General features: G+C 39.2%; 2 protein-coding genes across 2 annotated transcripts in view; one reads left to right on the forward strand and one right to left on the reverse strand.

The window, feature by feature from the left end:
• The window catches only part of LOC139975285 (methylcrotonoyl-CoA carboxylase subunit alpha, mitochondrial-like), a 344,390-nt gene that overhangs the window by 119,460 nt on the left and 207,980 nt on the right, over positions 1-16,950 (reverse strand). The window lies entirely within an intron of this gene.
• On the forward strand, positions 938-16,163 carry LOC139974934 (carbohydrate sulfotransferase 15-like). Its single transcript, XM_071982487.1, has 8 exons — positions 938-1,863; positions 5,689-6,213; positions 7,250-7,451; positions 8,788-8,916; positions 11,135-11,291; positions 12,806-12,980; positions 14,737-14,881; positions 15,863-16,163. The coding sequence occupies exons 1-8, from the start codon at positions 1,849-1,851 to the stop codon at positions 16,048-16,050; spliced, it is 1,536 nt and encodes a 511-aa protein (XP_071838588.1). The 5' UTR covers positions 938-1,848; the 3' UTR covers positions 16,051-16,163.

The raw sequence follows: 16,950 nt of genomic DNA on the forward strand, positions 1-16,950 counted from the left end.
AACTGATACACATCGGCCATACCACTTAAATAAATATGATGTGTTAGTATGCTATCAATGCTATTTATTGAGATTGTTTATTTGTTAACCGTGCTACAAAAGATACAGGATGCCATTTTAAAAAGTAACATGTGCAGACTAAAAATAAATAATTAAAATAAAATATTAAAATGAACAAAGGCTTAAGATATCCAAAAGACAGTTCTCCATCAATGGGGCACATTTTTTTTTGCCAGTAGGGCACATTTGCTATTTTGGAAAAAAAAGTGGGGGGCACGTTCCCCCAGTGCCCCCTCCCCCGGCTCCTACCCCTGGCTGCGAGTCTTACATTATATACATCTTCTTGATAACAACTGCTCCACTCTGTAACCAATCGTAAGTTCCACAGCTGCGTGTAGACGTAGCCTATATGGCAAGCCATATGGGACAAACACCGCAAAATTATATCCTCGTATCAATACGAATATATACGCGTATTAATTCGAATACATACGCGTATTAAATCAGACAATAACTGGCATGTCTAATAGCATTCACAAACGAGTTTCGAGAGTTATTACACTGTAGCCTCGCCCGTGCAATAAGTGAGAGATTGCAAAGTTAGTCTCTATTAACATACACACCCAGGCCAAACAAACTTGATCTAGACAACAGCATTATGTAATACGTGTATATATATATATATATATATATATATTCGAATTAATACGTGTATTTATTCGAATTAATACGTGTATTTATTCGAATTAATACGTGTATTTATTCGAATTAATCTTCATAGTTACTCGAATTAATACGTTTTCATATTCTAATTAATACGCGTATATATTCAAGTTAATACGCGGATATTTTATATGCGGTGCTTGTCCCACATGGCTTGCCATAGACGTACTGCACGTAACACTAACAGCCACAGACGCAATGCTCTTGAGACACTAACAGACGCACTTGGGATTCTTTATGCATTCATCGACGGTATAAACTTGCGCTATCTCTGTGGTCTGTCTGTTTTCATTCTGGGGAATCGATCTTGTGCAAACATTACTCTCCTGCCTTTTACGGCGTTTTGAAAATAGGGAAGGAAATAACAGGGTTTATCACTGGGACTATCATTGTAGGCTTTTCCCTTTTGAAGCTTGAATGCAGTTTCTATTCAGCTGTTTGAAGAATTAACTGAGTTGTGGAACACCTTTGACCTCGCTCCAATTATCAGTCAACTCTCGAATGCCCCGCAATATGCGCAAGTAGCCCTAGTATGAGGTCAACTTCCATTTTATTGCACGTCTGCTCAATATGTTTATACCTGGTTGAATGTCTTGTTCGTCTGCCCAATGGGCCTCATCAGAAACGACCACAACAGATCATTCACTGCGATGTCCACAGCAGACTGCAAATAATACAGTGAATGTATACTACCGTGATTTCTTTTTGTACAGATTGTATAAGGCGCCAACCATAATCACAGCCACTGCAAATGTGCTTATCATAATAGATGTTATAGCTTCTATACTTATGTATAGGCATAGGACACGAGGCAGATTGACAGACGTGTTGGCAGAGGTCGATCGGAAACATAACTTCCTACTGTAGAATAGCCAGTGCTGTCAGGATTGGCAGCCAACGGTGTCCGTTAATGATCTCTGCGGGTTATCCGTCGATCATTTCATTCCGCAGTTTGATGTTGCTAGAGACAAGTTGTTCAAGATTTAAGACCGCAGTTGACTATCACTTTGGAGTTCATATCCTTTACGCTGGTAGGAGTGTATACCGGGACTATAGAGACACGTTTAAGGAAGTTGCAGAGACAGAAGTGTGAATTCGACAAGGGTCCTGCTCTGGCGAAGAAATATGAATTTCGGTTTAGTGAGTATACCGTATATCTCTTGAATTTGTAGGGCTTCATAAACGCATGGAAATTTGAAAAGCAGGGATAGAATGAATCCAAAGTTGTTGGTATACCTGAAGTACAATACATACATAATTATATCATACGTTGGGGGGGGGGGGGGGGTGCCCGATACTGTTTTGCTCGTCTAGGCAATTAGCGAAGATCACTTCAAGAACTGTTAAGAATTTAATTTGCAGAGTGAACTTTAACAAGCAACATGTGTAGTAATTCTCTTTGATTGTCGTATAGTTTCTCGCTTTTCTTTTTCCTGGGTAAATAACTAAATATTTATATGCATAAATGTATATTGGATCCTCCTGCAAGCAGGAACTCGCGAAGAAGCCTCATTGGCTTATCAAAGCCGCAAGCTGACCGAAGTCAGTCTCTTACATTCATATTTAACGTCCATGAATATGAATTGTTAATTGTCAACAACTCTGTAACTGGACGACATACATTAATCTGGGAGTGACTCGAACCGAGGACCTTATGATTGAAATGCACCGGCGTTAACCACTGAGCTAACACTCCAATAAATCGTAATTGATTAGAGGTCAACTGCTGACCGGAGCCTGACAAATGGCAAACAATTTCACAGCATGCAGTCAGGGACGTATAGCCAGGGGGGCGGGAGCAGGGGCAATGGGAGCAACTGCTCCCCTTTCAGTGTCGAAAAAATGTTAAAAACTGTTGTTTTTTTTTGGCATGGCATATTTTGTCAGTGCTCTTTTGATCTTGAATACTCGTCAGCTCTGTTAACTCGATTATAATCGTAACATTCAGGCCCGTATTGAATCAGCTACTTTAAGTTTGGGAGATGCAATTACCTAAAATAAGCCTTTGTCTTTCTGGTATAATATGTAAAAGAACATGAAAAAGAATAATTTTAACCGGAATAAAAATCTGCTGATAATATGATATCATATGATAATGATGAAACTGGGAGAACATTGCACCAGATCGCATGTAAGGTCCTTCAATTGTTCAAACATTTCTCAGGGGGGGGGGGGGGGCGCACCTCCCCTTAAACCCCCCCATATCAATCGCAAAATGTGCCCCCCCCCCGTGCAAATTCCTGGCTACGTCGCTGCAGGCAGTTCACAACATGCAGGCTTACAGCAGTATATGCAAGCGGTATCGATCAGTCAATAGGATAGGCTATCACAGACACCGTTAGCATTTGCATATTGGGGAGTGATCAAGCGTGCATTAGTCATTCAGTCAAGATTGCAAAAAAAAAAACATTAGAATAAAGTTCAAACGAGAAAACCCGGTACAAAGCATTATCGCTTGTTAGCAAACTATACGAAACAACAAACTTTAAAGAGAATATGTGGAATCCAGTAGTTTTTAAAGAGCTAAGAATTTTATGGGCTGGAACGTGATTCGAAACATTCAGCTCGGAATTACGAATCTTGTTTTTAAGGAAACATTTCTGAGCTTCTTTTCAAATTGTTTACTATTTTCCCATGGCAGTCAAGTTTCCGTTGTCTTTACGTGTTGAGATTGTAGAGATTAAATAATAGTAAGGCTTATCGAGTAGCTGTCATGAATCTGTACATTTGAGACATGCACATCTTTGATTTCAGAGCACTATAGGCTTGGCTATATATAGCTCGATACACGTTAAGTCTGATCATATAAAATTAAAGGTTGTCTGTATAGGCCCCAAATTATAGCACTCTATGATTGCTAGAAGTTTTCAAAAAGTACTTTTCTGGATGTGTTCACTCTCAATATTGTTCTCAGACATTCTTAATGAACACACAAGACGACTGAGTGTCCCAGTGAGGTAAATTTCATGCAGGGTGGTAACTCAGTTTTTAAAAAAAATGACCATATTTGAATATCTGGCATATTTTGTGCCAATACAGCACACCTTTAAAAGGAGACACAAATTCAGCCATCATCTTTGGTATATGTCTTGGAGATTACCGTTTTCATCAACTTACCAAACAGTTACGAAAACAAAATCCATATTCCAGTTATACATGTATATCACTGGTATATGCCTTATATAGGCTAATATGTTCCTTCCCAATTTCCCAAACAAGTTTGAAGACTTGAGACTTTAAGTAAACATGTGACTTGATCAACCCACACGTATATGCGCTTCAGGATTTTAAGGTTCTTATATAAAACATTTATTTCCTGTACTGTAGATCTATTTGATTTTGCAAATTGCTGAATCTGAAATATTGAAGCTTCTTACTTATATATATGAGACAATGATGGCATTGGTCATATATTCACTGCTGCATTGTAAACAGTCTGCCTGGAAAATTATGTGAAAAGATAAAAAAAAAATCGTTTTCTGTTTCTGCGGTTTGTTGGTTCTTATTGAGGGTTGTTAATCACAAAAATGACTATCACCTTACAGGAACTACAGTCTTAGCCTCTTAGGTAAATGACATGCATGTGCTCATGTCTGTGTCTGTCTGACCACGTAGAAATATCTTCTGAAAAATGAAAAAAAAAATTACAAGCACGACTTCATATGTTCATATCGTATACACTGCAAAGACCGAACAACTCGAAAAAAGCTGCCGTGGAGACCTGCTACTCTACGTATGGTAAACTCAATCCACTTTCCTCTTTTTGGTGAAATTACCACAAACGTACGTGGTTTGCAACTTGAGCGCAGCTTGTACTTAAGTGCGGGCATATCAAGTTTAAGTCCAAAAACATAACTTGACCTTTGCCAAATTATTCGTTCCAAAAAAATTCCTGGCAAAAAGGCCGCTAATGTTTTTCTCATAGTCTCTCGTTGAAACAAGGAAACTGCTATCAACTATATTTTTCTTGTATCCTCGCCAAAACGTAATGCATGCGTACAGTAGAACTTCCCCCAATTTGATGGATTGATATAAACATTGTCATTATTTTTCTTTTATATGATTTATTACTTATTATTTTCTTTGCATGGTATTGTCTTCACAGTCCTATTATTATATAAACATTGTGAGGAAATGGAAAAATAAATGAAATAAAATAAATGAAAGTTAACAGAATAACAACTTACATAACATAAACAAACTCAAAGATGACCATAAGCGTAGGAGGCGGGGGGGGGGGGGAGACGATATTTGTGACTGGTCGGTAATATAGGGCTATCTTTCCTTATAAATATATATATATATATATATATATATATATATATATATATATATATATATATATATATATATATATTAACAAGGAAAGACAACCCTATATTACCGACCAGTCACAACTATCGTCTTTTACACATTCACCTGGCAGTCTGGTATATCCTTACATTACATTTGATCTTTACCCACGGTCACCGGTACTAGGCCTGTTTATCACGAACTAAGCATGTGTTTAATGATGGACTAGCCTGGTACAGCTAATAATGTGTGTACTTCACACTGTAGAGACAGTAGGCAAAAGCTAAAGACCACGTATGAAGTCGTTTATTTAACAAAAAAATCACCAACTTAATTACTTTGCGGTAAAAAAAATACTCTGAATTCGCTGTCCCACTAACACAGTGCATGGTGCCTAGCTTTTTCTGAATCCATCCTGAGAACGAGAAGGCTGAAGCTTGAAAACATAATGAGTAGCTCAAAAAGAAAGCTTGGATTAACTTCACTCAATTGCTATATGGACCACCTTATTGAGAAGAAGTATCTTATTTAGTATAAGATTTGTCTATATGCACAGTTTGTTCATCAAGGTTGTCATTACAGTGTAAAATGTGACATTCAGACCATGGTTTTTCTAGAAATATTATTCTGTATTTAACCTGAGGCTTGTATTCTCTAAACCTTTTTCAATAGATTTTCAGTAAGCGATATCTTGGATTTGTTGCCACGGTTACTACCATCCTTTGTATGACAATGGTAATATCAAAGAACCAGCAATTATTTACGGACCATGTCGTGCAATTTAAGGCAGTCTCCACTTATCAGTTTGACAACAGTAATGTAGTAGTCAGCACCGAGATGCCGCCGAGGTTGAAATACTCAACCGAAAGTATCCCGCTATTATCCCACGGATCCGACCTACCGACAAACCACAGTGACGCTATGACTGCTGAGCTTCAACTCAAAAGTCTACGAGAAGCCTACGCTAGTGTTCACACCGGTATCAACGAAATCAAAGTCCTTATGCAGGATCCTAACGGTGAAATTCATAGTGCCAACGATGAAGACGCCAATATGTTCAGAAGACAGTTATTGAAATCTATGAATGTTGATAGCAGTATCATTGATGATTACATCGATAGTCGTGATGTAGAGTTACAACCGGATCTTGCCGAGTGGGAACATTTACCAGGACAGTTGAAGAAGTATGCTCCATTCGTAAGTATATCTGTTAGAGGAGTTGGGTGGGTCAAAATGGAGTGAGGTGTTTTGGCGTGGCTTGACTTGTCGTGGAGATTGCCAATTCGACAGGTTCTGCGTAATTATAGCTGATGGCGGAGTTGGGTGGGGTAAAGTGGAGCGCGGTGTTTTGGCGTGGCTTGGCGTGGTGATTGCCAATTCGACAGGTTCTGTAAGAAGCATCACACCATTGCTGCCGACAACCCATAGACTTCATAACGTGGTAATTAATTCCCCATAATTGGAAGCTGCATAGTGGTATGAGTTAGGTTCACATTAAATACATCAAACAAGTGAGCGACTCCCTACTTCAAATAGCCGTTGCGATATATGAACATTAGCTTTAGTATACGAAACACGAGAATCAGCCCATGTACACATTTAGTATATGTTAGTTTATGATCAAGCAGGCACGCGTAATGAAAACGTCACTCCATATGCCACGGCTGCACGGATGGAGTGACGTCATGTTTTTTCCACACGTCATTTCACTTCCGCTCATGTTGTATACTTTGTACAATAACAGCGTGTTGCACGCATGAACATCATTTTCTTTCCACTAACCCAGGCAAGGTATTTGCACGCAATCCTCTGTGCATGCACACTGTGCCATTTGCGTCTCGGTTGTTGGTGAGCAGAATTTGGCCCGCGAGCTGCCTATTATATTTAGAAAACTAGTCTTGGCCAAGTCGTTTGTAATACTCTTTTTCTCGCGTGCAAACTGTACATGCCTCAGAGTCCGTTTCTGCCTACCACCAATGTGCTTGCCCACTGTATTTTACATGCCCGAGGATCTGTCCGATACAAACCATAGTATCAATCTTAAAGCGTTGCTGCGGGCTTTCTTTGGGCAGTACAGCGAATAGATACGGGAAGATAGCTTTGTGAAAAAGAAAGGTACACTAGGCTGTACATACTAGGGTCTTAAAAAGTCTATTAGAATACCTGCTCTAAGGAAACATCCAACATTAATTGACTCAATAGCCTATGATTATGTGTTTTTTTTTTCTTTCAGCTTTTTAAACTTGTCCCTAAGGAAAAAAATGCTCACTTTAAAACGCCATGCTGGTATCGACAAGGTTCTTTGAAGTGTCTACCTTACTTCTACATTCTTGGCATGACTAAGTGCGGCACCTCAGACTTGTGGAATAAAACCGTCTTGCACCCCCAAATAATCGGAACACCCAAAGAAACTCACTGGTGGACCCACCGATTCGGTATTATAGCACAATTATTATTATTATTATTATTATTATTATTATTATTATTATTATTTTTATTATTATTATTATTATTAGTACTTTATTTTGCTTTTGATATCATAGCTGTGCAGGCCGAGAGAAAGGATTGCTTCCAAAAGACGGAAAAAGAACAAACAAGAAATAATTAAGTTTATACAATAGTTTCATTGTGTCCTCTGTGACTCTCTAATGCAGCTTACTACCACGGTAGTCAACACATCTCTGTACAACTAATGTAACCATTACACTCTTGACTCGAATAGTTCCTTACTCGAAAATTAATCGCATTTTTTTTTTGGCTTCACTATGGCAATTTACAAAATGATATCTTTATTATCAAAGGTCGTGATTATTAAAGGCATAGATGTTAGTATACTAAATAGTGTATAAAATTATTCCAATTTCCCCGGACACGGAGAAGTGTTCAACGAGACATGTTGGAATGTTGCGTCTGGGAAAATGCCTTGAGGGTGGAGCTTAAAGTGTTGTTGGTTTTTTGTGTTTGTGGGTGATCACTTTTTACTTGCTAACAAATTTTGGGGCAGTACTGGTGAAATTTAAAGGGATATTAATTCATACTTAGTAAAGATTCCTAAATCCTATTGGTCCATTCAGGTCAGCTGACCGTGGTTAATCCTGTGAGTGACGCACGGTAAAATTACGGGGCATCACTTTAATAAATCTTTGGTTATATGTAACCAAAAATGTTTTGTTTTATGATTTTCCCCCACACAAATGGTAGTGTATGAATGAACGGGGTTAATCAACGGTCTAGCGTGCGTTACTCACAGGATTAATGCACGATCGGGGGATAATGCAAGCGATGCACGAGGGCGGAGCGTAGCGGAGCCCGAGTGCATCCAGCGATAGCATTAACACCTTATTCTGGTGGTTGAAAATGACTGCTTCACAAAATTGCAGGTACTGTTCTACACTTTTAGACCAAAGTCATTTCCTCAAAGCATTCTGTTTCGTGAAAATATATATGGTCTAAATCTGTCAAATCTAATATTTTGAAAATGTAATATTTTTGGCGATGCATCTTGCAACCGGAGAGTTGAATGATGTTCACTGAACTGAAGAAGTCTTTGTTTTTCATGAAAGTACTTAAAAATGGATTATCCACAGACGACTATACAGAAAGTTTGCTGACAATGCAATTCTAAAACGCAGAGAACATTATATAAATATGTTTTAGGCATCGGAACCACTAAACATTTTTGTTTTCTGGTAAAGGTATTAGGGCGCTCATGGAGCGACAAAATGTATCGTGAACAGTTATTTAACCACATTATTAACCTCTCATTTTCAGGAAAGACGCCTTATGAGGCTGCGTCAAGCAATAAGCAGGTCGGTAAATTTCTTTTCAAGTACACCATGAGGGCACTCGCAGGCATTGATATGCCCAACCCATCCGAAGGCAAAACAAATTCAATGAAAGGTAAGTTACACGTGAAGGGTCATTAACGTGATACCGGCATCCTCTTTCTTTTTAAAAAAAAGTCATGTTCATCAGTTGCTAACGTAGGAGTTATTCGTTATTAGATTAACTCCCGCCTAACAAAATAGAGGTTATGTAAGTGAGAACGTAATTGACGAACGTACCACAAAAAGAATAATGCAACCACCCTTCTGCCCACAACAGGGCCCACCTTAAAGGATTGGTTCAGTTGTCATACATGTTTATGTTATATGAAAGAGGACAATAAACAAAACACAATGGTGAAAAAACTGTTCAAATATCTTTTTCGGTTAAAGAGATATTCAAGTGTAAAGTTTTATCCGATTGTGTAGAAACTGCTGAAATCAGACTAGCAGTGATGTCACATCCTCACATTCCTGAAAAGTCTTTGTTTTTTTCTCTAAATATTTTTGTGAGATTTCATGACTTTCAACCAAAAGATATGTCAGGAGATCTCATATTTGTCAAAGGAAGTATTTGAGATTAAACATCTGAAGAATTTTTAATTATATTATTTTCAAATGTGTTAAAGACTGTAAATAATTTGTAAAGAAATATATTCACAAATGTTAAGAAAGTGAGGAGTGACGTCACACCCTCACAGTAAGTTTTTCTACACCAGTCGTTTTCAAAGAAATTTTGATATCTTCAAAGTGTAATATCTCCTTAACAGAGCATGCTAGCATGGTAGTTTCTTCACTGTTCTTTTTTGTCTTTTTGTGCTCTTTCATACAAAATAGACATGTCAGACACCCGAACCAATCCTTTAACATGTATAAGGTTCGCCATGACATTAGCTTTGCTCTAACAGTAGGTGAATGTGATGCCTGTATTCTGTACCCCTTCTGGCTGTCCAGTGTGCACAGCCTTGTATTAGTCCCTGGTATAACATGGGTACTCAGAACAAATAGCGTGCTCGGAATGCCTAGGATAATAATAATCTTCAGTTGTTAAATCAACATATAACCAATCAAGCACCTAAACGATAAGCCTACCCGCAAAAAGTGACTAATCATCGGCATAGGTAATAACACCCAGAAGGGCAATTAGCAGTATTATTTCCTGCACAATCGGAAATCTGGTTGTTCAATTTACACCGGAGTCAAAACCCCCATTTTTAGGGTTCAGTGACGAAGACTTAACCATGATCCCTTTGCAATCGAAATTTTAAATCAGGGTTTGGTAAAGCTCTAAGAATCACGCTAACAAGAATACACGACACCGACTATATCACAGAAAGTTCACAAAATTAAGGGAAACGCGAAGAAAAAATCAATCGGGGAAACCCCAGTGTCAGACTATACCACTGAAGGTTAAGTTGGCGCCAAATTCAACAAAAAGAAAAACCACAAACGATGACTGATTCTTTGCCATTTTGGTTACTTGCGTTAAGCTTAGAGCTGACAAGTAGCCTATGGAAATCAAGTCGGTGTGTGCGTGTGTGTGTGTGTGGGCTCAGGTGTGTTTTTGTGGTCCCACATATTTGGACTGGTCCCACAAAGGTGTGTTTTTAAGGTCCCACACATAAGGTGTACATTCTGGTCCCACAAATCAGGTCCAACAATTGTTGATGCAAAACGTACCAAGTTACTGGTCCCAATATTGTTGTGGAGGTGAGTAGGCGTGCGTGTGTATGTGTGTGAGCCTTTTGCTTGTACACAACATTAGTCAATAGTTACATTGTGGATTAATTTCATAATCAGTATGTGTATAGACTCATCGTAGTAGGTACAAGAACTGTTTGAAATAGAGTTCAAATGTTATTTGAGATCATCAGAGATCAAAATTATAGAGAGAGAAAAAAATGTTTGCAAAATTAACCTTGCAAGTATAGGTCCACGTGTGTGAAGCAACCTTAGCCGACCTCGCAAAGTAAAGCTCAATGGTAAAAACTTGAAACCTATCTACGTTGTTACATTACACATTCTCAGGTGGCAAGAAATCACTCCGCTTCTGGTTACATACATGTGCACGTGTGTTTTTTTTCCAGAGATTTAATATAAACAGATAGAAACAACGGATATATATACAGTTGCGAAAGTTCTAGCACTAAACTTGATGTGTGTAACATCTTCTTGTGGACATTAAGTATTATTTTTTTGCTTGGGTAGAAATACAATCGCATGCACATGAACCCCCTCCCCCCTTTTTCTTATAAAGTCCATTTCTCACATTTTTTCCGTCCATTTTTCTGTAGTTTTAGGCGACGGGTCACCATCAACTCTGTGGGATAATAAATCATGGCGAAGGATTTACCCACGACTGAAGGAACCCCCTTACGTCAATGCTGACGTCATCGCAGCTGTGACGCCAGGTGTAAAGCTTATCATCATTCTTCGGGATCCTGTTGAAAGGTTAAGTATGGTGGCCTTTATTCTCCACTGACAGATTAAACCATATGACCTTTATATTGAAAGATTGAATTGTGGCTTTTAAGTTTGACGAAAACTGGCAAAATTTGAATAACCGGGAGAGGGGAGCAGGGGGGGGGGGAGGATCGGCTTGACGGATTAACAGATAAAGTGTTGCAGATTAATGCGTTATTATAGGTTGCCTCATATTGTCTCGAAATGTCAGGATGTGTCGTAATTATTTCGGTAACCCTCGGTCTTTAGCTGTCGTACGACATGCCAGCGAAAATCGGAAAAAATGGTTTGCCCCCGTCGCATGGAGGATTTGTTTTACTCTGACAAATGCATTGTTTCATAGCCAATAGAAAAACTGTGTTCAACTATCATGTATAGCATCATCGTGAACGTTGCTCGCACATAACGCACACTACGATTACACAGTAGGCCTATAGGGTACGCAGAACTGAGATACAGTTTGGAATTTCGGACACCTGAGAACTTTGCAGTAACAGTGCCCAGATCCATATCCTGTTTATAGCTAAGGATTAGAATGCCACATGACCATTTCTAAATTTTTGCTCATGGAACACTAATTTTCCATAAAGAAAGGGTTTGAACAGGGGCGTGTATCCTTTTCCAGAATTGGAGGGGCAAACTTTCCGATAACAGTACTCCATGAATGCCAACGCACTTGACTAAAAACAAACGCAAATTTTCTGTAAGATGTACCCTCCTCTTTCTAACCACCCCCATCCCCACCCCCTGATACCCTTCATGTTTCCAAGAGGCAAATTAGTTTATTGTAATAATTTATGAATACGATCAAGTATTGATTGATTAACATTATTGTCACTTGCTTAGGTAATACGATATTGCACAGAATTGCCAATCTGTGAGGAATTATGTCATTTGAATAAACTAGTCTTATGAAATAGAATAAAAGAGGGCGTTGTGGTCAAGTTGTGATCTAAGGATTACAGGTTCGAGCCCTGGCCAGATCATTGCGTTGTGTCCTTGGGCAAGGCACTTTATCTCCATTGCCTTTCTTCACCCAGGTGTATAAATGGGGACCTGCGAGGTAGCTTGTAAATATAGTTGCGTGCGCCGGTTTGTGGCTGCACCCTATTGGAAGTCGCCCGGGGGACACGTGGTTGTGATGCACTGTGGTGCCCCAGGAGAGATTGATTGAATTTTGCACACTTTGGTGTGTAGGTGTGTCAAGTTACCAATTACCAGGGTTGTAAAGTTGTGTGAGAGGGCCTTGGCCCTGAACAAGACTGTATACCTAAATAAATAAATTTCAAGAAAGGTGTTTCAGTTCCATATTATAAATATAAGGTCGTCTACTGATATTGTTTCGTTTATGGTATGTGTGTGGGGGTGGGGGGGGGGGGGGGGGGTTGGGGGCATAATAATTTCCTCCAGTATGAACGGATAAATGGGCCACTTTTCGGCTAGTATCGATACACTTTAGGTTTTTAATTTACCTTTTATAATTTTTCTTTTCATTGAAACAGATTATACTCCAGTTACAATTTCTTTAATCGCCATAACAAACCATCTCCAGAAACTTTCCATGATGTAGCGCAGAATTCTGTTGAATTTTTCGAGGCATGTTTGGCACGAGACGGTTCTTTACGTGGATGTACTTACCAAAGTTCCGACAGGACACAATTTGGTCATTTTCATACTGTAAGCATAATACATGTTCCCAGAGATAACGTTATAGGCGAAGATTTTGTTGTTATGCACCGGTGTATGTACTGGGTGGCGGGAGGCGAAATTATTTTTCCCACTTCGACGCGGCCACATGGGCGTGGCTTATGAAATACGTCACAGGCCGGCAAGTTTGTGACTTCGACTTCGAGCTCTTACGTATAGCTCTTTAATAATATACTGAGCTAATATACTCAGGCCTAATATACTCAGGCCTAAGACATGACTTCATGAGATCCATGATGATGTGCGACTGCTCCTCCCAGTCAATCGGGTCTTATTGAGCTCTTGAGGTAAATTCCATCACAAAATCAAATTGTGTTTGTTTATTAGATGTGTTATGAACCTCCCGTGTCTGGAAAAGTTTGGAGAAGAACCTCCCGTGACAGCAGGGTTTGGAAAAGTTATAAATGAACCTCCCGTGGTATTGATTATTACACTTCATATTACACCAAGTGGGCCCACTGACCTTTCAATGCTAGAAACCTACAAAGATACATGTATTGTATTGTGCCCCATATTGTTTTATCCATCATTCTAAATTATTTGTTCATTTATAAATGAACCCCCTTTTAAACGGCAGTAAGGAGCCTACCTGCTTTCATCATTAGTTTACGTACGCTACTGGGTATTGTTACGGACTTGAAATATTCTACCCATTTTATTAAACAGTTGTCACTTGCGTCTGTATTAACTATAACCAGTGAGCTGTTACTGTTAGAGTAGCAGCTCCCTGCTATAACTATGCCTAAATAGCAATGTCCCTCTGTACTATACTATTTATTGTACTGGTACGTGTACTAGAATCCCTGACATGTAACTTAATTGAGAACTTTCAGCACCCAAACAAACACCCGAGAGATATCACTGCATAGTCTGTGACGTGGACCAATAAGCCGTAACAACGACAGATAGTCCACGCCCATTATGCTAATATGGCCGCGTCGAAGTGGGAAAAATAATTTCGCTGGCGGGAGATGGGATCGAGGCTGCATTATACCGCCCTCTCCTTTTACTGACCAGGGGCGTGCGTATATGCCTTGTACACTAAGGGAGGTGGGTGTCGTTCGATTTCGAGGCCGAACTGCATTGAATGGTATAGGATTTGTTATTGAGAGATGGTACTATATCAATTTTTTTCGGGTGGAGAAGGTCGTCAGGGGTCCGTCGGGGTCCAAAACACGGTAGACCTCGGCGCCCAATACAACAAAAAGCTGCAGCATTTCCAGAAATGTCTTTTTCCAGAAGCGTTTTCCAAGCACAAGAGTCTGAATTATCCTGAAAGAGCTAGTTTGGAATGTATATATGTTTGAGTCCTGGGGAGGATAAAGATGCGAAGACCAGTTTCTCTGTATAGCATCTTCAGATATTTCTCATTTCTCCCGTTTGCGATATTGACAAAATACTTATCAGAAAAAAACGGATTACTCGAATTTTGTTAAACGTTGGAATAAATTTCTTGGTATTTGGAGTATTGTATAGCTTTGCCCCTCCCGCTATGCCCGTGTCTACATGCTACTCGTCACTGCCCTTGAATAATAACAACTTGATGTAGCCAATCTGCTGTCTCCTTGATCAAAGAGTTAGGTGTTTCGATTTAGCATATAGCGTCGCTTCGATAAAAGTGAGGAAAACCAATTTACGTAACGATAAAATTGTCTCCCATGTCTTACTTTGAATAGAGGGTACAGCCTATATGTGTTTGATGTATAACTCCTTGATATCTTCGCAGGAATTCACGGGCGGTTTATATTACGTTTATCTGAAGGATTGGTTACGGGCCTTCCCTAAAGAACAGATTCTCATTCTTGAGTTATCGGATTGGCATATCAACTGTGAAGAGAACTTGACGAGAGTCTATAAATTACTTGACCTAGGTAAGTCCACAAGATGTGATATAGCCGTTTATACAACACCTAATTGTATTCTGGTCATTTGATTGGTCAATTGCTCGTTGATTGCATGCAAAATCCGCTCTATTCCACTCTATGAAATAGAACCATGGGTTATACTTTTTTGGTAGCACTTTTTGCAATGGTAAGAGAGCAGAGAAACCTGTCTGTTCAAAACAATCTGTTGCATGAGTGCATTTTACCCATCTTAATATAATATGTTGTATAAAACAAATAATAAATGGTTTCCATTCGTGCAATAGTGCAAATATTTCATTCGTTGAAAGATGTAATTTGTTCCATTCAACTCGGAGGCGCCTCGTTGAATGGAACATTCCATCTTTCAACTCAAGAAATATTTGCACTATTGCACTCATAACCATTCATTATTTGTATAATAGCTCATAACTTTATAATGCTATTGAAATTAATATTGTGACGTGTCTCCCGGTATCATTGAAAGTGTAATAAGTCAGTTTTTCTGTACAGCTTTAGATCCATATACTGTATACAACAGCGTAAAGGATGTATCGTATAACCACGTATTTCCTTTAAGTAACACATTCCACACCCACACACATATATATGTACGGTACGGTACTACTATGGCAACATATGCGTATGGAACGCGAAAAGAGTTTTTCGATAGATACGACTTTTGTACATTACTAAATTATATGATATATGCGATTGTAATTCAACAAAAAGTACTCTAGTTTTAACTTTCAGAAACGTCTCATGAACCCCCTGGGATGGACTCACGCACCCCCCCCCCGGGGTTCATGCACCCCAGTTAGGGAACCCCTGCTTTATATCATTCATGATAGCGACCAACTGAAAATAAGTTTTGCCAAACAGAAACGAGCCGTTCCGCCCCTGTTACTTACTTCCCCATTCTATTGCTGCATTTCAGCTATTTATTATTATAATAGAACAAACGATCTTTTTTTTCTTAATTTTTGTCAGATCCTTCTTCGGGAGAAATGGTCAGACAATCATGCAATCAACCAACACGAGTACGTACATATAAGAAGATGCCCAGACCAATGTTGAACGAAACGAGACGCTACTTACAACAAAAATATGAACCATTTAACAAAATGCTCTATGAATTATTAGAGGACGACAAATTCTATTGGAAATATAACAAGTAACCTCATTTTATAAGTCAGAAGAAATATATATATGATATATGTGAATGCCATGTGGTCGAGATGCATAACATATTTTACCTTGAAATTCATAATATATGTGGAAACGTTTAGAAGGATTTATTCACATGTTATTTTTTTGCCCCCCCCCTCCCCCTCCCCCGGTTTCAGTTGAATTATCACCATGGATGATACATGAATCTTCAAATCGTGTGAGAATAGATTTTCTTAAGTACAACTTTATCTTGCTCGGAATTACTACCCGTATATTACTAGTAAGTATTCACTGATTTCTTTCTTTGATATCATGAAAAGTTATCTGAAAACGAAGCGAAGTGACCATGTCCAAGCTCATCTCCCTGCAGATCATTCAAGGGGTGTTGGTCAAATTGATAGAAACCGAAAACGTGATAATGCGCACTGTATATATAGATGAAGATTACGACAAAAAGAAGGAAGGCCAAAAACAAAATCAAGTTCAACCAGGAGGGGGGGGGGTGGGAGGGGGTGCATCGGACCTGGCACTACCCTGCCCCAGTGACGCCCTTTCTATTCTAGAGACCATTCCGCTGATTCCCTGCCCACCACGTATTGGTTTCACTCCCAAGCACTGTTTCCACTAGGATTCCTACACTTGGACCCACCCCCTCCTCTTCCTCCACACCTTTCTAGAGACGATCTAGTAATTTGGACCTCGAATTAGCCGAGGGGCAAGTTATGATCTTTAGAAGCTTTACTTATAGGCTATCTTCTTGTTGATTTATCCTTGAGACAGGAGACACTTGTAATGTTTGCATTGCTGTCAAAGTTCTATATGTACAGTGGCGGACTGGCCACACGGGCATTTGGGCAATGCCCGGTGGGCCGGTGGGCTGGGGAGCATGGTAATTACAGCCCATTTTC

Source organism: Apostichopus japonicus, chromosome 10 (assembly GCF_037975245.1).
Source record: "Apostichopus japonicus isolate 1M-3 chromosome 10, ASM3797524v1, whole genome shotgun sequence".
In the NCBI taxonomy this organism is placed as follows: Eukaryota; Metazoa; Echinodermata; class Holothuroidea; order Aspidochirotida; family Stichopodidae; genus Apostichopus; species Apostichopus japonicus.